Source organism: Rhincodon typus, chromosome 30, assembly GCF_021869965.1.
Source record: "Rhincodon typus isolate 14 chromosome 30, sRhiTyp1.1, whole genome shotgun sequence".
Taxonomy (NCBI): domain Eukaryota; kingdom Metazoa; phylum Chordata; class Chondrichthyes; order Orectolobiformes; family Rhincodontidae; genus Rhincodon; species Rhincodon typus.
This window is the reverse complement of record NC_063361.1, coordinates 1,724,442-1,750,469: the sequence shown is the minus strand read 5'-3', so window position 1 is coordinate 1,750,469 and position 26,028 is coordinate 1,724,442. Positions and strand designations below refer to the sequence as shown.

Sequence of the window (26,028 nt, the reverse complement as noted above, 5' to 3'; positions counted from 1 at the left end):
CTTGCCTTTAATGGTCAGTGCATTGAGTATAGGAGTTGGGAGGTCACGTGCGAGGTTGTATAGGACATTGGTTAGGCCACTTTTGGAATACTGTGTGAATTCTGTTCTCCCTGCTATAGGAAGGATGTTGTGAAACTTGAAAGGGTTCTGGAAAGATTTACAAGGATGTTGCCAGGGTTGGAGGGTTTGAGCTATAGGGAGAGGCCGAATAGACTGGGGCTATTCTTCCCGAAGCATCAGAGACTGAGGGGTGACCTTATAGAGATTTATAAAATCATGAGGGGGCATGGATAGAGTGAATGGCCAAGGTCTTTTTCCCAGGAGTGGGGGAATCCAAAACTCGAGGGCATAGGTTTAAGGTGAGAGGGCAAAGATTTAAAAAGGACCCAAGGGGCAACTTTTTCGCACAGAGGGTGGTGCGTGTATGTAATGAGCTGCCAGAGTAAGTGGTGGAGGCTGGTACAATTACAACATTTAAAAGGAATCTGAATGGGTATATGAATAGGAAGGGTTTAAGAGAGATATGGGCCTAATGTTGGCAAATGGAACTAGATTAATTTAGGATATTTGGTCGGCATGGACGAGTTGGATTGAAGGGTCTGTTTCCATGCTGTGCATCCCTATGACTCTACCAAGTTCAATCATTTTAGAGCCTGATTCCATTCTTCAATGTTTCTTACCCACCCCACATCCATTTTAGTTATGACATTGATTGTTTTTAGCATGCTTTCATTCTCATGTATTCCTAGGCCAATTATGACATTATAATCAGCTTACCATGGGAAGTGATGGCCTAGTGGTATTATCGCTGGACTGTTAATCCAGAGACGCAGATATGTTCTGGGGACTCGGTTCGAATCCTGCCACGGCAGATGGTGGAACTTGAATTCAATAAGTATCTAGAATTAAGAATCAAATGATGACCATGAATCCATTGCCGATTGCTTCACTAATGTCCTTTAGGGAAGGAAACTGCTATCCTTACCTGGTCTGGCCTACATGTGAGACCCACAGCAATGACTCTTAACTGCCCTCTGGGCAATTAGGGATGGACAATAAAACCCTTATCCTGTGAATGAATAAAGAAAAAAGGGTTTGCATTCAGTACAGCCCACCCATTTTCTCCTACTCTTAGTTCTTATTATCGCTTATTCAGCTTTTCTGCTGCATTGGCCTGCTTTCCATAACCCCCTTGTTTACCTACCCCTTTCGTATCTCTCTGTCTCTCTACGGGCTTCATCTCCACCTGTCCACTCACTTCTCCCCTCCCCCAAATTCAACTTCAGCATAAATACCATATTTCCCTAGCTGCAAACAGTTCTGATGAAGAGCTCTGAGAAAGGGTCACCGGACCTGAAACGTTATCTCTGTCTTCCCTTCACAGGTGCTGCCAGATCTGCTGAGCTTTTCTTGCAATTTCTGTTTTTGTTTCTGATTTACGGCATCCGCAGTTCTTTCGGGTTTTAGTCTGATGAAGAGTTACCGGACTCAATGTTAAGTCTGCTATCTTCTCACAGAGGCTACCAGACCTGATGAGTTTCTCCAGCAATTTCTGTTTTTGTTTTAGTTTCACACTTGCACAAACACTCGCCCACATACTCAATTACCCACTGACACTCATCCAGATGAACATTTACATTAACACACCCTTACTGTTTCAGTCACTCAGGCAAGTAAACATTTGTTTACACTTCCACTGACATGCAGATATTGATTCACACTCATGTAAACCTCTACAGAAACACACACACTCGGTTCTTGAGTGGATTTGTAGGTTGTGGGGGTTGTGGATGCTGTGGTTGGTTTGCTCACCGAGCTGGTCATTTGTTCGCAGACATTTCATTACCCTGCTGGATAACATCATCAGTGCAGCCTCCAACGAAGCGCTGTTGCATTTTCTCGCCTGGTTTTTAAACTCTGGAGTCCGTTAGAGTTGATTACCTGATTTCCGGTATTTCTTTGCAGTGGTGTATATAAAAGGTCTAATTCTGTGTGTTTATTGATGGCCTTCTTGGTGGAGAACCAGGCCTCTAGAAATTCCCATGCTTGTCTCTGTTTGGCTTGTCCTAGGATCCTGATGTTGTCCCAGTCGAACTGGTGGTTTTCCTTATCCATGTGAATGGAGACGAGTGAGTATTGGTCATGTCTTTTTGTTGCTCGTTGGTGTTCATGTACTCTTATGGCCAGTTTCCTTCCTGTCTGTCCAACGTGATGTCTGTCACAGTCCTTGCATGGAATCTTGTATATCACATTGGTTCTGTCCATAGTGGGTAAGGGGTCTTTGGTTTGAGTTAGCAGTTGGCGTAGGGTCAACGTAGGTTTGTGTGCCACTCTGATACCCAGTGGTTGTAGGAGTCTTGTGGTCAGTTCAGATATGTTCTTGACGTACGGTAATGTGACGAGTGTGTCAAGGTGCACTGTACCTTCCTGTTGTTGTTTGTGTGATAGGCATTTTCTGACCCAGCTATTCGGGTATCCGTTGTCCTTAAACACTTGGTAGAGGCAGTCTTCTTCGTTTTGGCGTAGTTCCGGGTTGCGGCAGTGAGTTGTCGCTCATTTAAATAGTGTTTTCACGCAACTTAGTTTAAGTGTATTGGGGTGGTTACTGTTGAAATTCAAGACTTGATCCGCGTGTGTGGCCTTTCTGTGTTCCTTCGTCAGAAATTCCCCATTGGCCCTGCATTCTACCATGACGTCCAGGAATGGGAGCTGGTTGTTCTTTTCTTCTTCCCTGGTGAATTTGATGCCGGTGAGAGTGTTGTTTATGAGTTGATGCGTCTCCTCTAGTTTAATCTGTTTGATGATGAAAGTGTCGTCCACGTATCGGATCCATAGTTTAGGTTGGATCTTCAGAAAGGCCATGCTTTCAAGTCTCTGCATCACCGCTTCTGCTATTAGTCCGGAAATAGGTGACCCCATGGGTGTCCCGTTGATTTGTTCACAGATTTGGCCATTAAAGGTAAAGTGGATCATGAGGCATGGGTCCAGTAATTTCAGCATGTTGTCTGTGGAGATGGTGTCACTCGGATCTCGTTCTTTTAGTAGTGCTGCTAGTGTTTCTCTTGCCAGTGGTATGTCAATCGATGTGAATACAGCAGTGACGTCAAAGGACACCATGGTCTCATCCTCGTCTATTCTTATGTCTTTGAGGGATTTGAGGAACACTTGGGTTGAGTGGATTGAGTGTGATGACTTGCTGACTGAGGTGCTTTAGTCTTTGTTGTAATTCCTTGGCTAACCTGTGTGTTGGTGCGCCTGGGAGGGAGACTGTGGGTCTGAGGGGTACTTCATGTTTGTGTACTTTTGGGAGGCCGTAGAATCGAGGGGTGTTTGTCCCTTCAGGTTTTATTTTTAGGTAGTAGGCTGTGTTGATTTGTCCGGTCTGTTTGAGTCTGTTTAGTATGTTGATTATTTTATTACCCAGTTGTGGTGTCGTCTCCATTTGCATGGATAAGGAGAACCACCAATTCGATTGGGACAACACCAGGATCCTAGGACAAGCCAAACAGAGACAAGCATGGGAATTCCTAAAAGCTCTGTTCTCCACCAAGAAGGCCATCAATAAACAGGTAGAATTAGACCCTATATATACAGCACTGTGAAGATAAACTGGAAATGAGGTAATCAACTCCAGTGGACCCCAGAGTTTAAATACCAGGCAGGAAAACACAACAGCGCTTCATCGGAGGCTGCGCTGATGATGTTACCCAGCAGGGTAGTGAAACGTCTGTGAACTAACGAACCAGCTCTGCGAGCCAATCAACCACAGCATAATCACTCAGTTTGCCACTTCAGTGCTTATTCAGCTGTCATCTTGATTTAGTACCACGCATAGAGGCAACTGTTGAGGGAGCTTTCAGTGTTTCTGTAAGGTATCTCATTGACCTCTCTCTCTTACCTCCTTAGCAATGTGACAAGTCCAATACTAACAAATTGGAAGAGCACGAGATCGAGGAGTTTTGCAAGTTTCTGATGCAGCGACCAGAATTGGAGGAGATCTTTAACTACTACTCAGGGGAGGACCAGATCTTGACTGTCACTGAGATCAAGAATTTCTTAAAAGAGCAGAAGGAAATCACCACCGACGAAAATGCAATCGCAATTATACACAAATATGAGCTGAATGAAACAGGTACAGAATATGCGCACACTTCTATTGCCTAAGTCACACAGACAGGCGTAAATAACAATTTAACAGTGAATATTTTGTCAAGTTCAGCGACTATTTCCAAGTTGAAATATATAATGGCCATTTTGCAACACAAACATCTCACCAACAGCTTGGGGAAAGATGTCCTGCTTTAAGTGCCCACTTTAAGGGTGACTGTTCACTATAAGGACTTCCTGCTCATTTTCTCTGTAAGCTGAACCACCAGAGCAGGGTCATTCAATATTGCAGCACTCCGTCAGTATTACCCTACACTGTAATGGTACACCACATGACCAAATGCTATGATAGAACCTCCAACTAAGACCCTTCTTTCCTGTAGCCAAGGGGGTTACAGACTGAAGCAGGCTGATGTACTGGCCAGCAAGTGATGGTCCAAATAATGAAGTAGCCGGAGCCTAAATGTGCCCCACTCCCCACCCCAGTTTCTACTGCTTTAGAGTTGTCTATAGTTCAGAATCAGGACCATTGTGTCAGGTGACCATTCCACTGGACACTGATGATGCTGTGTATGGTTGTTGCTGTCAGTTTTTTTCCTCTACTAGCCTCATCCCCTGATGTCATCCACAGTCCTAGGTCCTCACATCTAATAACTCCACCAGAGAAAACACTGAATCCATTAGAACAGGTGATCTTGAGAGCATGGCATCATGCAATCTAAGCTGGTAAGACCTATGTGGGAGGAATAATGATACCTCTAGGCACAGCAGTGTCCATTTGAAAGTCAGTACTAGCTTCAAGCAGTCAATCCTGGCATTTTACCACATCACTGGAGGCCATTCAGTCCATCTTGTTTGTACTAGCATTCTGAAAGCGGAACCAACTTAAATCTAATTCCCAGCCTTATCCCATTACTTTTGCCATTTATATAATGAAATATTTAGCTACATCTCTCTTCCAAAAACCTTTGTGAATTTTGGTTTCTTCACTACTGCAGTCTGGTGAGTAAAGTTAATGTATCACATTACAGCAACGAAAATATGATGGAAATGTGCAAATCTTGACTTTCTCCAAAACCATTCTGTGTGGATTGACTGTGTTAGGATTGCCCCAGCTCTTTTAAATTCTTTCCATCTCTCTACTCAGACATGACCTCACCCCTAACTCAATGTATTTTAATAAGTAATAACTCTGCATAAATATAACATGGCATCACATTTAAACAGTTCAAACTGCCTGGCACATTAAGTGTTAAATGTGTAGCAATCATTGCTATGCAAACAAGCATTATGAGAATACCTGTTCATCAGTAAACTGGTGAGATTGTATGCAATGCTACAGCATCTCCAATGAAGTCAGTAAACAGTGCTATATAGACACGGTAAAACTAGCATCCCACACTACATTTCATTTGTTTAGAGTACAAAGTTTATAAGATTGTCACATTTTCAAATTGGTTGTTTAACTGGCTCATTACTCACACCCTGTCCTGCACCAGGCAAGATTATCAAAAATTACCTGATAAGCCAAACATCATCTGTTGGTAAAATATTGGAATCAGTTATTAAGGAGGTAATTGCAGAAAATTTGGAAAATCATAATCTAGACAAGCAGAGCTAGCATGGCTTTATGAAAGGGAAATCATGTCTGTTTAATTTATTAGAGTTTTTCCAGGAAGTCTCACCAGGAGAGGATAGAGGGGAACCAGTAGAAGTGTTGCATTTGGACTTCCAGAAGGTATTCAGTAAGGTACCTCACAAAAGGTTAAGTCGTAAGACAAGACCTCACGGTGTTGGAGGTGGTATGATGGCGCGGATAGAGAATTGGCTCCTGGTTCAGGAAACTGCAAGTGCGGTTAGGGATTCTTTATCAGGTTATCAACCTGTTACCACAGGGATCAGTGCCAGGACCACAACTGTTTTCAATTTATGTTAATAACTTGGAGGAAGGAAGCATATGTACTGTAGCCAGATTTACTGTAGCCAGATTGTTATGGAAAAGGACAAAGATGGGCCTGAAATCGAAGTTCTCAACCGGGGAAAGGTTGATTTTAATAAAATCAGATATGATATGGTGAGAGGGGACTAGAAGCAAAAATACTTTAAAGTATTTTCTTTTATTCACTCACTTGTGGGACGTGGATGTTGCTGGCTACATCAGCATTTATTGCCTGCCCCTGTTTGTACTCCAGAAGGTGGTGGTGAGCTGCCTTCTTGAATTGCTGCAGTCCATGTGCTGTTGACCCACAATGCCATTATGGAGAGAGTTCTAAAATTTTGACCCAGCAACTCTGAAGGAATGGCGATGCATTTCCAAGTCAGGATGGTGAGTGGTTTGGAAGGGAATTTCCTGACACTGGTGTTCCCATATATCGAGCTGCCCATTGTCCTTTTAGATGGAAGTGGTCATGGGTTTTGGTTGAAGGAGCCTTGTTGAGTTGTTGTAGTTCTTCTTTAGGTGATACACACTGCTGTCACTGTGTTGTTTAGTGGGCACACTTCAAATTGTATGAATTGTCACTAAGGAAGGTCTGAAACCCTTGTGTAGTAAACATGTGTAAGTGCAGTGTCATCCTTCAAACCTGAAGGATGTATTCCCTGTACACATTAACATGTTCATGCATTCAGGTTTCAGGTGCTGTAATTCTCCTTTCCATTATGGAATTAAGCATTTTTTTGCACCTCGGAATTGTGAAATAGAAAATGAAAAAATGTTAACAGTAGATGCTTCTGTCGGGGAGGAAATGTTTCAGTAGTTAAAGGTGTCCATCAACACTTGATTTATTTTATGAAGTGGTAACATGGTGGACGGCAGCATGGGGATAATCTGATAAAAACTGAAAGAACTGCGGATACTGTAAATCAGAAACAAAAACAAAGTTGCTGGAAAAGCTCAGCAGGTCTGGCAGCTTCTGTGAAGGAAAAAACAGATTAACGTTTCGCGTCTGGTCACCCTTCCTCAGAACCTGAGTCTGGCCCTTGCAATAAAAGAGCCTTATTAGACACCAGTCTCATTGCTCGGGAATTCCGAGCTTGAATTATGTCAGATATTGGATCAATACAGAGGGAAACACTTCACAGTAACAGATGTATACCAGGAGAAGCTGAGGAATTGTAGGCAAGTGTGAGTAAGTTGCTCGATTTTAAAACAAGAGATGCACAAATTTTGTGATGATTGGTGAGAGGGTCTTCGAGTTGGAAATTCATCTTGGGTGTCAACAGAATGCAGTGTCTGATTGTCCGTCAGTTCTACAGCTGTCTGTTACTCCAGCAGAATCTTCCTGGCATGTCTCGGGTCCCAATAGCAGCACGGGAAAACTCCAGCAGTTCCTCTTGGAGTGGAAGCAGCAAACTACTTGCAACCACAGGGCAGCCAGCTGATTAGATATGCAGATAGTGACACCTTCAGCTGTTCCCAACATTCTTTGTCTGGCAGGTAGAAGATACCACTGACAGTGCAGCAATCACATGGTAATGCTTGATATCTGACTGGCCTCTGCTAGCAGCCTGAGGAGGCTGATCCTCTGCCCCTCTCAGCTACCTCTGATCATCTTATCTTCATGTGGTGACCAAAGGCCAGGCAAAGATCTGCTCAACATGATTTTTAAGGCCTACATCCTGTCCTTACCAGTGGAAGTCCCTACACTTTTTCTCAGCCACACTCTGATCTTCACCTGCCGAGGGTGGACAACTCCATCCTTGAGGTTAACTGTAGAGAACTCTTCATGTTGACCCAGTCATGTCTGTGGACACTGACTAACCCTGGAACTGGAAGCCATAGCCCTGTACTCTTCCTGAGTCATCTTTGACCTCTCTATCTATCCATCCTCCTCGTCCTTGACCAATTAACATTCAACAGTGAGTCCTCTGTACAAGGTGATTGTGAGACTACATCTGGAGTGCTGTCAGCAGCTTTGGTCCCCTTATTTAAGGAAAAACTTGTCATTTAATTGGAGGCAGTTCATGGAAGATTCACAGGGATGCTGCCTGGTATAGAGGGACTGTCTTCTGCGCAAACGTTAAACAGGTTTGGACTTTAGACATTGGAATCTAGAAGGGTGAGAGGTGATATCATTCAAACATCTAGGATTGTTAGAGAGCTTGACAGGGTATATGTTGAAAGGATGTTTCCCCTCATGAGAGAGTCTAGGACCAGAGGGTATAGTCTCAGAATAAACGGGTGCCAATATAAGACAATGATGAGGAGAAATTTCTTAGCATTGTGAGTCTTTAGAACCCTTGCCACAGAGCATTGTGGGGACAGAGTCCTTGTGCATTTTTAAGGTTGAGATAGATTCTTGATCAGCAGGAGAATCAAGGTTATGGGGAAAGGGCAGGAAAGTGAAAGTGACTGGTGTCTAATCAGCCATGATCCTATTGAATGGTGGAGCAGGTTCAAGGGGCCGAATGGTCTATTTCTGCTCTTATTTCTTATGTTCTTCCCTATTTCACTATCCTCCTCTTTTCCCAATGGCACACACTGGACCTGCTCCAATTACCCTGGACGTGACTATCAGTCATCCTCGACCTTCCCTCTACTATCCTTAACTTGACCTCCTGCCATTTGTTACCCTTGACTCTCAGGTGTGTGCTGTTGACCTTCCCTGTTCAATCTTTGACCTCCCCATATTCATGCTTGACCCTCTGTGTAGACACTTCCCTATGTAGTCCACCTTCCACCCTCTGTCCTCCATGAGCCTTGGTAGAGTTACCACTTCCCTCCCTCCCTCCTCAGCCATGCTCCTTTTCACAGTCACTGCCTGGCTTTAATTATCAAAGCCTCCTCTCCTGATTCAACAAGGTGTCCCACACAATAACTACAGCTGTTTTCTAATCTATATCTAACACAAAGACCATCTCACCTGCTGCATGCTACCTCTAATCAGTCATAAATCTCTAAGTTTGTGTTTCCACTTTGCTGCATACTTAATCCCTGAAGTACAAAGAAATCTGGTAGAGTTATATTTGGATGACGTCCTAATCATCCTTTTGCACACTCTGTAGGTCTGTGCATTTTGTTCTAACTGTCTACCTATTTTGATCTCTCCCTCACTGTTCGTGTGTCCCTCTCTCCAACTGTCTGTCTGTCTGTCTCTCTTTCTCTCTCTCTCCATTACTGTAAATCTGAGTACATCTTTTGCTGTGAATTAATGTATTAAAAGGAGATATCCAACACTTAAAAGACAAAAATGGAAATTAATGGAAAAACTCAGCAGGATCAGAGAGAGAAACAGAGTTAACGTTTCGAGTCCAATATGACTTCTTCAGAACACCTGCTGTCAGGAAATGCGATTTGGCCTCAATCTGCTGCCCATTGATCATTAATTTTCATCCCACTGTTGGGAAACTGGGATTGGCCACCTGCCAATGAGTGCCCCCACTCACTTCGATTCCCATGCAGGCTAACTTCACGTGACTCCACCCTCTGCTTCATGACTCTGATAGAACTGCATTTGGTGCTGGCATAAAGCAGACAGCTCAGTCATTACCATACGCCCAAATCACCCATCTGACAATTTAAAAATAATTAATGAATTACGAAGAGATAGTTTGTACTTCAGATGCTGGAGTCAGAAGTAACACAGTGTGGAGCTGGAGGAACACAGCAGAAATTTCTGAAGAAGGGTCCCGACCCGAAACATCAACTTTCCTGTTCCTCTGCTGCCTGGTCTGCTGTGTTCCTCCGCTGTCTGGTCTGCTGTGTTCCTCCAGCTCCACACTGCGTTATTAATGAATTACAAACATTGCCCACCAGGGGTAGTGCAACATTACCAAAAAAAAGTGTGAAGATGAAGAAGACGTGAAATCAAAAAGGAATTGGAGAGTGAAGCCATGCATCCCAGTCCCTGCAGTTTCCCTTCTCTAAATCTCAATGCTTCATTAATGATTAAGGTGGCCAAGGGGTATTATAACTTGACTCTTAATCCAAAGACCCAGGTAATGTTCTGGGCATCCAGGTTTGAATCCAACCACGGCAGATAATGGAGTTTGAATTCATTAAAAAATGTGAAATTGAGTCTAGTAATGACCATGAACCCATGGTCGACTGTTGGAAAAATCCATCTGGTTCACTAATTGTCTTTAGGGAGGGAAACTGCCATCCTTACCTGGCCTGGCCTACATATGACTCCAGACCCACAGCAATGTGGTTGACTTTTAAACTGACCCTCTGGGATCAGGTTAAGGATGGTAAATAAATGCTGGCCTAGCCAGCGATGCCTCATCCTGTGAATGAAGAGAAAAAAGGTGCATTTTTACCAATTGACATATCCAGCAATAAAGAAAGTGTAACTGAGGTCTCACTGACCTGTGTGAAGTTCTCCAAGATGGTTGTATGCCTTCAAGGCTGAGCTTTTGTTGTTTCCTTTGAGCCTAAGCTTAACTGTTTGTTGAAGTTCTGATCTCACGATATCTTGGTGTGTTGAGCACGGAGAATTGACAGAACGATGATGTTTCAGATGCAACCGCCTCCTTTTTGGCAAAAGTGATTGCCAAGAAAGAGCAGCCAGATGTAGGCAATATTGGCAAAAGTGTCTCCTAAAAATGATTCATCATTTGAAAAAAAATCACCTGCTGATGATTAAGGCCAGTGGAAAGAGTTAACACATAATCCCAGTAAACAGGGAAACTGACGCAGCAAGGGCTGAATCAGCCAAGTGTCAGAGAGCGAGAGAGAGAGAAATTAAATAAAGACCAAGGAGGGAAGGTATCTTAGTGAGTAAATTAGATCAATATAAAATAGTCAATTAGATATCAAGAAAATCTTAAAGCGGCATACCTTTGCAGGGAGACTGGTGACACAAAGTGAAATGCACTGCCCTTACAGAGGAAGATGCAGACAGTAATGTCGTATTAAGTAAAAGTGAAATAATGTAGATGCTGGAAATTTGAAACAAACCCAGAAAAATCTAGAGAAACTCAGCAGGTCCTGGCAGCATCTATGGAGAGAGAAACTAAGTTAATGTTTTGACGCCAATGCAACTCTTCTGAATTCAGTATTGAGGTACTTCCAGACAGATTTGATGCGTATTCCAGAGAGAAAGGAATAGACGGAAATAAAAATAGCACATGCTGGAAATGCTTGGGGAGCATTTGAGGGGAGAGAAACTGAGTTATTAGGCTGGATATTACCTGCCCTAACTGAGTGAGGGGGGTGTATGAAATAGAGGGAAGGGCAAGTCCATCACCTTGCCTGCCAGTCCCATGCTCAGCCACATAATACAGAGAGTGGAAAGGAATGAAAATTGGCAGCGTGCCCACCATGTGTAAATAAATAATGAAAGATTAATCGAACTTGCTAAAGGTTTGACTGATGCCATGATAGGCTTGGCACAGACAGTCAGTGGGGTGGAGTTGACAGTTTTTTTTAAAAAATGCTTAGGAAAGCTGGAAGGAAGCGGCTGTGATCATTGGAGGATGCCCCTGCCATTGCGAACTCCATTCCCCCTCCTCTCCCCCGAGAAGATCGCCCTGACTTTCTTCTTCTTTATAACAACCAATAATAGTTTCATCATCATCATTGCATACATTTTAAAATCAGGCCCTCTTGTGTTGGGCTCCCCTACCAGACAAAATACTTTTCTCTCTGTTTGGTCTATCCATTTGTTTAATCATTTAAAATATCTTGGCAATGTCACTTCTTAATCATCTGTATTCAGGGAAATGCAAGGCTGACCTATGCAGCTTGTCCTCCATAAATGAACCCTCTAAACACCGGTATAATTTTGGTGAATCTATGCCTCTGAGGCCAACACATCCTTCCAGAGAAGATTGGCTGAGGCTCCGGACAACAGAAGCATCATGTCGTTTCCTTTGTATTCCAGTCCTTCCATAGAGCCCAACATCCATTGGGCTTCAGGAATATAGTATGAGCCTGCCTACAAGCTATCTGTATACACAGATTATTGCTCATTACTTGTCCCTTTTTGTTACAATTAAAACTCAGGACATGAACCATGTGCAAATAAACACAAAAAATGTTGGAAGAGTCAACAGCCAGTCAGACAACATCTATCAAGGGAGAAACGATTCACCGTTCAAGCCTATAAGGACAACTCCATACTGTGCCTTGTCTGAAATGTTATCGACGATGGAGAGTGGGGTAAATAGGTCAGGGGTTTGCAGATGATGGCAAGAAAGCTCACGAATGTAGTTCAGCCTCTGCTGGGACACCAGCCAGGGGAATGAGGGGATGTTCCATCGATCTCTCTGCCCTGTTATCAATGTCCTGCCTGTGCTGCAGGCAGCTTTAATCATGGCCTGCAAAATAGAACTGGTTTATTATTGGTTCATTTCCAAAGCTACAGAGAAAAGGTGGAAATGGGACCAATGTTCCTTATAAGCCTCACAGCAAATTGAATGTTCATGCACGTTTACCGACTTGCTGGGACTTGCTGCTATGGCCAGATCTCAAAATGTAGAGTGGAACTAGGTGAGTTGCTCAGACAGAGCTAGTAATGAAATGATGAGTTCATTGCTTGTTCATCATTTGTCTCTCTGGGTTCCTTTATTTGAAGCAAAAATTACTTTAAAAACAGAAGTTACTTTATAAGCAGACATTACAGTAACCACTGATTTCTCTATGTGCAGCTTACAAACCCACTGGTCAGCTCAACCATCAGGCAGAGTCACAACATTATGTGCATGTGGAGTGTTTTAAAGGTGAATTCTTTTAAAGGTAGTGTACACAAGAGGAACCTACCTAAACTCATGAAGATCCTACTTAGTCCTAAGTTACCTCTTGTTCTTGAACTTCAGAGCAGCTATGCAGGAAAAAATCCTTAACTGTTGTGGCAAGAAAGTTTTTCTTTTTTTTGGTACCCTTCGTATCTTCGGTATGCCACAAATCCGTTTACAGCCATTTACATACATATGAAGAGTGTCATAGGAAATACAGCAGCTCGTGTGCATATATCAAACTATTATGTGATGCTGACCGGACATTAGTATTGTTAGTTAAGGGACAAAAATTAGCGAGGGCACCAGGATAACATTGCTGCTCAGCTTTGAAACAAGTCTTGGAAATGTTCACAAAACACTGAGGGGCCTTTTCTGAAAGGTGACTCCTCGGCAAGAGCAGCACACTCTCAGTCTTGCGTTCTTTTGTCAGGTGGATTATCTGCTCAAGTCCTCAGGCCTGGGGTTTGGAAACACAAGCCTCTGAGTGCAGTTTAGTGAGGCACAGGAGACCTGGCCTTAACTCTTCTTGTCTAATCTACCTCACAGAGTGTTCGACAGGGATCGCAAGACAGAGTACTGAACACCTTTGTGTAATTTGGAAAGGTCCTGAATGGTGGGAAAGCACTAAGCTTCTTATAAATGTGTGCTGTCATCCAGATTTTAAATCTCACTTTGAACAAATGAAACAATGTTTCAGTAAAAACATCATTCTGCTCGTTGCAAAACAGAAATTCAGATTGCCAAGATAAAGATATTTCAAATGGGGAGAACTAAACTCAGTGTGGGCATGTTAAAATAAAAATGTTCAAATGACATGTTTGCAGGGTGTGACCAAGGGTTTGTTTAGCTTGGTTAGAAGGGTGTACTACTTGGCATTCTGTTAGCAATTAAGTTATATTTTTATTTTTAGAAGCGTTGGATGATTATTGCCAGAACATAAATGAACTAGCACAGCCCAACACTGCCCTGAACTCCCTAGCACCGCCCAGTTCCTACAGCTTCAGTATATCAGAGAATGTCGAAGTGAGGGGGCTGGAGTGTATTAGAGTTACAGTGAGAGTTAGAGTCTAACATAGGGAACTACAGTGCATATATGTGGTACTTCAGAAAGTTTCACATTGAGGGGGTGGAGGATATCACTGTAAAAATTGAGAGGTGTGGAGTATATCACTGTTATAGTGAGGACAGTGGGGTATGTCAGAATGTGGGAGTCAGGGGTTTGGGGTATGTCAGAATGTTACTGTGAAACGTGTAGGATACATCACAGTTACAGAGACGGTTGCAGGGTATATCAGAATGTTACAGTGAAGGGAGTGGAGTATGTCAGAATGTCACAGTGAGGCGAGTTGGGTATAACAATGTAACAGTCAAGGGTGCAGGATATATCAGAGTGTCACACCAAGGGGTGTGGGGTACATCGGAGTGTTAAAGGAAGGGGTGTGGGGTACATCAGGATGTTAAAGAGTGGGGTGTGGGGTACAACAGAGTTTTACAGGGATGGGTAGATGAAAACACATGCGCTAGAGCAGGATTAGTTCATTCAGTTTCTCAAGCTGGCTCTACCATTCAACATGATCATAGCTGATGTGATCGTAACATCAAATCTACATTGTCGCCAAACCTGATGACCTTTCACCCCCTCACATGACAAGAATCTATCCACCTATGCCTTGAAAATATTCAGGGAACCCCCCCGGTTATAAATTCTCCCATAAGGGGAAACACCCTTTCCACATTACCTTATTGAGACCCCAAGATTTTTTAAAAGTTTCTATAAAATCACCTCTTTTCTAAACTTGAGTGGCTACAAGCCTAGCCTTTCCTCGTAAGACACATTACAGGTAATTTTCTGACAAACCTTCCCTGAACTGCTCTCAACATTGAATCTCTACAGTGCAGAAATGGGCTGTTTGGCCTATTGGGGCTGCGCTGACCGTCCTATGAGCATCCCACCCAAATCTAGCCCTGTACCCTTTCCCAGTAACCCAGCATTTAGCACGGCTAATCCACCTAACCTGCACATCCCTGGACTGTGGGAGGAAGCCAGAGCACCTGACAGAAATCCATGCAAACACTGGGAGAGCATGTAAGCTCTACACGGACAGTCACCTAGGTCCTTAGCATTGTGAGGCAGCAGTGCTAACCACTGTGCCACCCATATTTACATCCTTCCTTAAATAAGGTAACAATGTAAGTTCACTAGCGCCCTGTATAACTAAAGCATAACACCCTGCTGTTATATTTAATTCTCCTCATGAAAAATAATAGCATTCCATTAGCCTTCCTAATTCAGAGCTCTGCAACCTCTCACATTTTAGATAATATGCTTTTTATGCCTCCTGCCAAAACAGGCAATTTTACGTTTTCCCACATTGTACTCCATTAGCCAGACCTTTGTCTGCTCACTTGATTCTACAAAAAAAAAAGATGGGTTTCAATCCAGATGGAAAAGCATGCTGATTCTCAAGCCCCATTACTCCCAGGGTCCTCACAAAAGCACCTAAAGACCTGTTTATTGAAACCACATTAACAGAAAATACTGATCAGGTTTCTGTACCTACTTAGAACTACTGTTTATTACAAATAAGTAAATTACAATCACAAGTAAACAGCAATGAACCATCAACAAATGGTTCTACTAGTTAAAACTCTAATCCCCTTTTAAAACTTTACACACACAAAAACAAACAAAAAAATTAGTTAAACAGTGGAGGGGAAGAAGTGGGAATCACAGTTCAATAGTACCAATCCATAGGGTTCATTGAGATGATCTTTTTGCTTGCCAAAACTTTATGTCCTTCCATCTCTTTTCATCAGGTTTCTTCACATCCTTGCATGAGGCACAGGGCAATTGGTACAGTAACTGCAAAGAGTGCTAGTTACTCATTAACAGCAACAACTTACAGCAACTGGTGGGAGAAAGTTTTCTTGAGTCTTCAGGTATTTCACTGCAGAGAGGAAGACACCATCTCACTTCCAGATATCCAAAGACTGCTCCCAATATCATTTACACCTACAAGGTGTGCAGCTGCCTAGGAACCAATCAGAGAGTTGTTATCAGGCTGAAGATATTTACTATCTACAACTGTTCCAATTGCATAAACCAATCAGCTACTTTTTGCTGGCCAAACCGCACTCTGCCTACATTCCTCTGGGTGCCAGGCCATTCACAAACAGCTTTCCCCCACTACCTGAACAATACAGAAAATAAAATTATATGGTTTTTACAGTAACCTCCATATGTCTACTGAATAACTTATTTTTCTACCAGCTTTGAGTAATTAGCAAATTTGGTAATTGTACCTTTAATCCCTTTATCCAAAATTATAAAAAGTTGAGATTCCAGCACTGATATCTATAGCACATCATTTGCTACACTTTGCCAACATGCAAAAGATCCATTTATACCTACTGTTAACATTGTTAGCCAACCAATCTTCCACCCACTTCAGTATGAGCAATAACCCTTGATATAGCATTTTTTCAACTGTATCTGGAAATATAAGTAAGTACGTCAACCAGTTCCTCATTTTTTCCTTTTTGGTCATTCTTTATTGGTTTATCTGTTTCAATTTTCTGATCTAATACCTGCCCGTGTGCAATTCTATGTTCTTTTTCTTTAAGGTTGATATTATCTATCAGATTTCTATTTAATCATGCCTGGTGGGACCATTCCTCGCAATTTTTCTTACTCTTTGGAATGTATCTGTTCTGTCTGTTTGAAAATATCCCCTTAAACGTCTGGCACTGCAACTCTCTTGATTTACCCTTTAACCTAATTTACCAGTTCACCTTGGCCAGCTCTGCTTTCACATTGTCATAATTTACCTTATTTAGAGTCATAGAATAATACAGCATGGAAACAGCCCTTTCGGCCCAAACTGGTCCATGCTGACCATGGTGCCCACTGAGTTGGTTCCAATTGCCTGCATTTGATCCATATCCCTCTAAACCCTTCTCATCCGTGTACCTATCCAAATATTTTTTAAAGGTTGCTATTGTACCTGACTCCACCACCTTCTCTAGCAGCCCATTCCATATGTGTACCACTCTCTGCATGAAGAAGTTGCCCCTCAGGTCCTTTATAAATCTATTCCCTCTCACCTTAAACCTATGCCCTTCAATTCCCCATCCCTGGGAAAAAGACTATATGAATTCATCCTATCTATGCCCTCATGATTTTATACACCTTAATATGGTCACCCCTCATTCTCCTACATTCCAAGGAATAAAGTCCTATCTTGGCCAACCTTTCCCTATAACTCCGGCCTACTAGTGCTGGCAACATCCTTTCTTCTCTGCATTTAATTTTTTTTAAAAACTGTCTAAGGCCCAGTCCTGTCTCCCTGAATGTAAACTAAATCATGTTCTGGTCACTGCTACCTAGTTTTCACAATGAGATCATTCATTAGTCCTATCTCAAAAACCAATACCAAGTCTAATATAACCTAAAGATCTCCGGACCTGAAATGTTAACTCTGATTTCTCTTCACAACTGCTGCCAGACCTGCTGAGTTTTTCCAGCAACTTCTGTTTTTGTTTTTAAAATAACCTATCTCTGGTTCCAGGATATGCTGTTTTAAGAAACTATCCTGATTTACTGTGAACTGTCAGCTATGCTATCTTTGCCCATTTGAATCTTCCATTGTATATATGTAGATTAAAATCTCCCATGATTATCATCATGCCTTTCTGAAAAGCTCTGAGCATATTTTTGTTTATGCTCCATTCTGTTCTATGTTTCGTAATTTATCATGCTCAAACATCTTGACACAACACTCCCAATTCCACTTTTATTTCCAGTCAAGATTCCTTCTATACTTTATAGGATAGAGATTTCAACTGATTAAGAAAGAACAAAGAACAGTGCAGCACAGGAACAGGCCCTTCAGCCCTCCAAGCCTGCACTGTCACATATTGCCCTTCCGTACTAAAACTGTCTTCACTTACGGGATCCGTATCCCTCTATTCCCTTTCTGTTCATGTATTTGTCCAAATGCTTTGTGAAAGCTGCTATTTTATCTGCTTCCACCACCTCCTCTGGCAGCACGTTCCAGGCACTCACCACCCTTTGTGTGAAAAACTTGCCTCTCACATCTCTTTTAAACCCCCCCCCCTCGCATCTTTAACCTGTGTCCCCTAGTAATTGACCCCTTCACTCTGGGCAAAAGCCTCATACTTTCTACTCTATCCATGCCATTCACAATCTTATAAACTTCTATCAGGTTGCTCTTCAACCTCCTGTGTTCAAGTTAAAACAAACCCAGTCTATCCAACCTTCCTTCGTAGCTAAAGTCCTGCATACCAGGCAACATCCTGGTAAACCTTTTCTGTACCCTCTCCAAAGCATCCACATCCTTCTGGTAGTGTGGTGACCAGAACTGGATGCAATATTCCAAGTGTGGCCTAATTAAAGTTCTATAAAGCTGCAGCATAACTTGTCTTTCCTTATACTCAGTGCCTCTTCCAATGAAGGCAAGCATGCCATAGGCCTTTTTTACTACCATATCTACCTGCGTTGCTACTGTCAGTGATCTGTGAACCTGCACAGCCAGATCTCTCTGCATATCAATACTTCTAAGGTTATGCTGTTCACTGTATAATTTCCACCTGTACATGACCTTCCAAAATGTGTAACCTTACATTTGTCTGGATTAAACTCCATCTGTCTTTTTTCTGCCCATGCCTCCAACTGAGCTATATCCTACAGTATCCTCTGACAAACCTCCTCACTGTCCGTAACTCCAACAATCATTGTGCCGTCTGCAAACTTACTAATTAGACTAACTACATTTTCCTCCAAATCGTTTATGTAGATCACGAACAGCGGAGGTCCCAGCACTGATCCTTGTGGAACACCACTAGTCACAACCCTCCATTCCGAAAAGCATCCTTCCACCACTACCCTCTGTCTCCTATGACTAAGTCAGTTCCGTTTCCATCTCGCCAGCTCACCCTGATACCATGTGACTTCACCTTTTGTACCAGTCATCTTCCAAATCATTCCTGTAATTCTCGGACCCACATAACTAATGTGAACACTTATATAGACAATGTAAACTTCTCATATCCATTATGCATGCTTGAGAGCCCAAATTTTTGTTGAAACAGCTTTTATATTCTGCCATTAATCCCCACAATTAACACCCACTCTAGGTCTATCTCCCTTCTCTACAACCATTACCACTATCTTGGCTTTTTGTCTGCGACACACGTGCTCTCTAATATTCTTCTCACCTTCAGTTCTGAAGAAGAGTCATATTGGACTTGATATATTAACTTTCTTTTTCCATCCACAGATGGTGCCAGACCTGCTGAGTTTCTCCAGCATTTTCTGTTTTCATTTCAGATTTCCATCATCCAATAGTATTTTGCTTTTGTAAAAGAATGTCCTGTCCTATTCATAATAGTAATCTGAATCTGTTTCCAATCTTCAGCCAAACAGAACCAGCTCTTGACCCAGGATGGCTTCATGATGTACCTGCTTTCCCCTGATGGGGATGTGTTTAACTCAGACCATGACAAAGTTTACCAGGACATGACCCAGCCACTCAGTCAGTACTTCATCTCCTCTTCCCATAACACCTATCTGATGGAGGACCAGCTGGGAGGACCAAGCAGTACTGAGGCATATATTAGGTAGCTATAATCAACTTCTCATTTGAAATATTTATTCTTTAGCTCAGTCCCAGTTTAACAGAGTTGGACCCAAAGTATTAAATCAGGAATGTGATGGAATACTTTTCAGTTGCCTGGATGAATTGAGCTGCGACAACACTCGAGGAGCTCAACACTATTCGAAACAAACCAGCCACTTGATCGGTACCTGATCCTACACCTTACACCTCTCTGTCAACTACCAAAGCTTAGTTGCAGTGTGTGTACCACCTACTAGATGCCAAGGTTTCTTCAACAACATCTTCCAAATCTGTGACCTCTGCTATCTAGAATTTTAAGGACAGAAGATACATAGGAGCACCATTACCTGCAAGTTCCCCTCCAAGCCAGTCACCGTCCTGACTTGGAAATATATCACTGTACCTTCAGTGTCATTGGCTCGAAATCTTGGATCTCCCTCTCTAAGGGGATTGTGGCTCTACCTACAGAAGACAGTTCACCATACCATTTCAAGGGCAAATAGGAATGAGCAATAATTATTGGCCCAGCCAGTGATATTCAAATCCCTTGAAGGGTCCAGACCTGAAATGTCAGCTTTCCTGCTCCTCTGATGCTGCCTGGCCTGCTGTGTTCATCCAGCTCTACACCATGTTATCTCAGACTCCAGCATTGGCAGTTCGTACTATCTTTTAAAAATATGTCCCTTCTTTGGCACCAACTGAGAAAATTAGTCAGGGCTCACGGTATCAAAAACCTCTGTGCTTTTGGTACTTCCATTTTATACATATATTTAGCCTGCTGTTGCCCTAATGCCCAGCATTATTTTTAAAAATTGTCAGGATATGGAAACCAGTTGCATGGTTGGCATTTGTTTCCTGTTCCTCCTGTCCCCTGAGAAGATGCTAGTGATGGTTTCTTGAGGGTGAAGTTTAATGAAGATTCACCCAGCACTGTTAGGTAAGGAATTGTATGATTCAAACTGGGTAACAACGAAGGAATGATTGTGACTCGTAGGTGTTCTGTGCACCTGCTGTCCTTCTCCTTCGAGGTAGTGGAGGTGCTTATTTGGAAGGTGCTGTTGAAGGACCTTAGGTGAGTTGCTGCGGTCCATTATATAGCTGGGTCACACTGCTGTCTTTGTGTTCTGGATGTTGAAGGTGTGAAGCAAATGGGGTGCAAATGTGCTTTGACGTGGATGGCATTAGATTTCCTTAGTGTTGGAGCTGAACTCAACCAGGTGAGTATACAATCACACTGCTGACTTGTGCCTTGTCGATGGTAGACAGGCTTTGGGCAGTCAGGGTGTGAGTTACTCACCACAGAATTCTCAGACTTTGACCTGCTCCTGTAGGCCATGGTATTTATGTGGCTGGGTCAGTTCAGTTTCTGATCAATGGTAACCCCCAGGATGTTGATAGTGGGAGGTTCGGTGATGAAAATGCCATTGAATATCAAGGGGCAATGGTCAGGTTTTCTGTTGGAGATGGTTAAATGTTTAGTAGCTGTGTGGTGCAAATGTTATTTGGAACTTATCAACACAAACCAGTCTGGAGTGTTGCCAGGGTCCTGCTGCATATGGACAGAGACATTGTAAGTTGAGAGATTGTGCATGACTACAGCATTATTGCTTCAATGTTTTGAGAAGATCAACAAAGTTTATAATTACTGGATAACTCTCCTGTTAACTGAACATTATCTGTGATCATTATTGACCCAACCATTTTGGTTTATCTGACCTCCACAACATGCATCGCCTAGACATTGGTAGAGAAAGCTACTTTGTGGGAGGGATGACATTGTTACCAGGTTATTGAAACTAGGAACTAAATGTTCTGGAGTATGTGACTTTTTGAAAGGAAGGGAATGGCGGTGGCTTTGTTAGTATGAGTTGACATTAATATGTTAGCAAGAAATGGTCTTGAATTGTATGACATACAATCGATATGGGTGGAGTTAAGAAAAAACAAAGGGAAGAAGACACCGGTATGATTAATCTAAAGGCCCCCTAACAGTCACTGTTCTTTAGGATAGAGAATAATCAGGAGATAGTGAGAGCATGTAAAATGGCAGTGTAACTTGGGTAACTAAGATTGGGAAAATCAAATTGGCAGAGGTAGCCAAAAGGATGAATTCTAGGAGTGTATTTGGAACAGTTGCCTACAGCAGTATGTGTGGATCCAATGAGGAAAGCATGTGGCCATGTGCAATGTGGCAGGTTTAATAAATGATTTGAAAATAAAAGATCGCTCTAGGGACTAGTGACCACGACATGGCAGAATTTAGCATTCAGTTTGAGAGGAGGAAACTTGGGTCAGAAACAACTGTGCTCAACTTAAGTAAGGATAATTTCATGAGAATGAGGACAGGGCTGACTAGAGTGAAATGGGAAAGGAATTCAGCAGAAAAAACAATTGAAAAGGAAAGGCAGACATTTCAAAAAGCATTCATGACTTTCAACAAGGATATATCCCAGTGAGGAAGAAGGATTGTATGAAGGGGACAAACTACCATGGTGACCCATACTAGGATATTGTGGACAGTATCAAATTGAAAGAAAAATTTCACTGTGTGGTAAAGATTAATGGTAAATCTGACGATTGGGAAAATTGGGATTTTAAAATTCAACAAATGACAACCAAAAAACAAATGAGGAGAAAATAAACTGGGGTGTGGTGGTGGAGGAGAAACCAGCAAGTAACATAAAAACAGTGAGAGATAGCAGAACTGCCGATGCTGGAGTCAGAGATAACACAGTGTGGAGCTGGAGGAACACAGCAGGCCAGACAGCATCAGAGATTGGGAAATTCTTCAGAATTCTGGTTCTTCAGAGATTCTTCAGAAAGGGTCCTGACCGGAAACGTCAGTTTTCCTGCTCCTGTGATGCTGCCTGGCCTGCTGTGTTCCTCCAGCTCCACACTGTGTTATCTATAAAAACAGTGAGGACTTCTTTAAATATATGAAAAGAAAGATAGGTGCAACAGTAAACGTAGGCACCTAAGAGAACAAGGCTGAGCAAATAATAATGGGAAGCCAGAAAATAGCAGATTTGAACACATACTTTGCATCTTCATGGTAGAGAATACCAATGGCATTCCAAAAATACAAAATAGTCAAGATGCTAAAATGGTTGGGGCTCAAGGTGGGCGGTGTGCAGCAGGGGAGACAGAGAGAGAGAGCAGAAATAAATATAAGAATTTTCACTAGACAAAAAGTACTAGTGAAACAAATGGGGCTAAAGTCTGATGAGCCCCCTGACCCTGATGTGTTGCAGCCCAGAATTTTAAAGGAATTAGCCGTAGAGACAGTCGCTGCACTAGTAGTTATCTTCCAAGATCCTTAGATTTGGGAAAAATCCCAGAGGATCGGAAAATTGCCAATATAACAAGATTAATCAAAAAGGGAGCAAGACAAAAAAACAGGTAACTATAAGTGAGTTAGCCCAACATTGGGAAGATGTCAGAGTCAATTATGAAGGATGTAATACAGAGCATTTAGAAGCATGTAATAGAATCAAGCAGAGTCAGCATGGCTTCATGAACGTGAAATCATTGACAAATTTATTACAGTTCTTTTGAGAAAGGAACGAATAGGTTACATAAGGGGTCACGAGTACATGTGATATATTCGGACTTTCAGAAAGCGTTTGATAAGGTATCACACATTAGGCTATTTAATAAAATAGAAGTCCATGATGATGGCAATAATATATTAGCATGTTTAGGGGATTGACTTACTAATAGATGATGGACAGTTAGGATAAAGGGGGCATTTGCAACCTGTAACTAATAGAGTGCCACAGGGATCAGTGCTGAGACCATAATTATTTACCGTATATATTAATTACTTGGATGAGGATAGTGAATGTACTTGAGCCAAGTTTGCAGATGACACAAGAATAGGTGGGAAACCAATTCCTGAGGATGGCACAAGGAGCCTGCAGCAGGATCTAGACAGGTTAACTGAGTGGGTAAATGCTTCTTCCTTTGTGGGAGAATCTGGGGCCAGAGGGCATAATCTCAAAAATAAAGAATCACCCACTTAAGGCAGAGATGAAGAGGAGTTTCTTCACTCAGAGGGTAGTGAATCTGTATAATTCTTTGTCATAGGGGGCTGTAGAGGCTGGATCATTTAATATATTCAAAGCTTAAATAGACAGAGTTTTGAATCTGGGAAGAATCAAGGGTTGAGGGGGTAAGACAAAAAAAAATGGAGTTGAGAATTATCAGACCAACCATGGCAGGGCAGAGCAGACTTGATGGGCTGAATGGTCTACTTATTGCTTTTGTAATTTACAATCTTGTAATAATCCCATAATCATAGAGGAAAGAAGAGAAAGGGAGAGGGGTCAGGGACCAGTTAAGATCACATCACTGATCTGCCAGAGAGTCTCTTAGATATTCCACTCTGGGAAATCAGGTTCAACTCACTGTCAGAAGCATCTGTATACCTGTGTTGGGGCCTACATTGTATATCGGTGAGCCTTCCTATGAAAGGTTTGGTGGCACCTATTAATATGCAAAAGTATAACCTGAGCCCTGGTCTGCATTGTCACCCCCTGGATGAGGCTTGGGCTGTAGCTTCTCTGCTGTCTACTCAATAAAAACCAAATCCCACACCAACAAACAAAACCAAAGCCCGCACCTTCAGGTGAAGGCCAAGGTGACAGATCCAGTCCTGATGAGGAGAGTTGTCCCTCAGCCTCGCGCCAGGCTGTTGTCCACATCAGTAACACAGGTTTCTCCCAGAAAACTGGAACTTCATTTCTGGTATTAGTGAGTTATCATGAGTGAGGAGAATGAGGGTGTCTGGGATGGGAAGACAGAGTCCAAGCAGATACAGTGAATGGAATGCATCCACTCCTCTCCTCTTCGCCCTTCCTTCAGCAACTCTTCAACAATGAAACAATGCAAGTTGCTGTGTGGAGATGGTCTTTCTTTTCTATGTCGTTTTTATGTATAAATTCTGCATTTGGTTACTATTGAATGGCCTGCTTCTACACTGTAGGGATTCTATGACGATTCTATTTGGCCGAAATATAGAAGTCCAAATCTGAATGGTTTTCTTGCAATCTGGGTTGCAAATATTGAATCTTTCTCCAAAATATGTATTTCTTGTCATTGTGTATGATGAAATGTACAGGACCTGGTAATCAGGCAGTTGCTTAAATCAGTGTTATTGTCTGCACAGGGATATTATCTGGTTAAATTAAAAATACTACATGATGCTGTTTAAATAAAATTGAATCTCTAGTTTGTTTTATGGCAGGGCGAGGTCACCTGTAGTGGGTATAACATGTGTTGCAGACCTGACCACTACTGGCAATTTCTGTTTTTGTTACTACCGACTATTGGTTGTGGTACAGAGTTGTCACCCTACTACTCCTTTAAAGCATTTTCTTAATATTGCCTCTAGTTCTTTTAGATCATTTTTAATCAACCTGTTCAGACATGACACACCAAGTAGGACTTGAATCTAGACCTCCTGACTCAGAGGTAGAGGCACTAACAGTGTTCTACAAGAACCCGTTGCTACTTTTCTATACTGTGTCTAAGATCCGGTTTGGTTAATATTGATAGAGGATGGACTACTGGAGAGTCTTCATAAGATAAAGAACCTGTCTTAACCACAGGATGTAGTTTATTACATGATAGCAATGAGTGCTAGGTTGCATTAGCTAGTTAGAGACAATTACTACAACTGTCAGGAGCTAGGGGAGTCAGGATCTGGAATTGGACTCCTTATACCCCGTCCAAGACTGTCAGATTGGGTGGACCTCAACACAATCTCCAACATTAACCTATTCAAAACCATTACCTTATACAACGGTGTTGGGGGTGGGGGGCGGTGGGACAGAGGGGAGAACAAATGATTCTATTATTGTTAATGACTCATGCTGTGTATATATCACACAATAATGTAACTAGATGCCAGCAATGGATGTTATTATTTTATGAGAATCTTTCGGCTATTGTTTGGTGAAATGATTGGTGATTTATGTTATAACATTTTTGTTGGAGACTGGATGTGGTTAAGTAAATCGGTAGCTCCAGAAATGTTGTGGCAAATAGAGGGCCAATGGTTAGATACCGTAGTTGGGATTTTGAAAGTGACACTGCAAGTGAATTAAGTGATAGATTTTTCCTGTGAAGTCGAGGCATAAGGAGATCGGTTTGGGGACTGCGAGGGAATATGGCAGGAGAGTGATGTAAGTGATCAAAAATGGCCTTATCTCCAATTGAAGCTATGGGAGCAGTGAAACCATGTGAGATGGTAAGGTCAAGGAGGGGGAATGTGAATGTGGTTTGGGGCATTTTCATGCAGAGAGAGAGAGAGATTTTAAGATGCTCAGAGGGCAGTGAAATGAGAGGAGGGAGAGTTGGATGAGTTGAGATGGAGGTTGAAATCACTGAGAATGTAAAGTCATTTGGGTTAGGGGCTGAGGAAGGAACGCAGAGAAGAAATCTCAGTGGGAACATGTTTCATTGTACTTGGGAGAGTGAGAGAGAATGAGGAATATCTATGGAGCTAAGCATGAAAGAACAAGGTGAGATGCTTAAAGGGAAAGGAGATGGCAGAGGAGCAGAAGTGGGGTCCAGGTGTGAGTTAATGAGAAACCTCACTATG

The 26,028-nt window shown here is 42.3% G+C and overlaps 1 protein-coding gene across 8 annotated transcripts in view; it reads left to right on the top strand.

Moving 5' to 3' along the window:
• Window positions 1–26,028, top strand: part of LOC109919639 (1-phosphatidylinositol 4,5-bisphosphate phosphodiesterase delta-3-like) — a 142,260-nt gene that overhangs the window by 76,662 nt on the left and 39,570 nt on the right. For all 8 annotated transcript variants that reach the window (XM_048614543.1, XM_048614542.1, XM_048614544.1 and 5 more), the window contains 2 exons: window positions 3,907–4,132; window positions 19,224–19,425. In XM_048614543.1, the coding sequence (XP_048470500.1) occupies window positions 3,907–4,132; window positions 19,224–19,425 (428 nt within the window). The remainder of the gene's footprint in view (window positions 1–3,906; window positions 4,133–19,223; window positions 19,426–26,028) is intronic.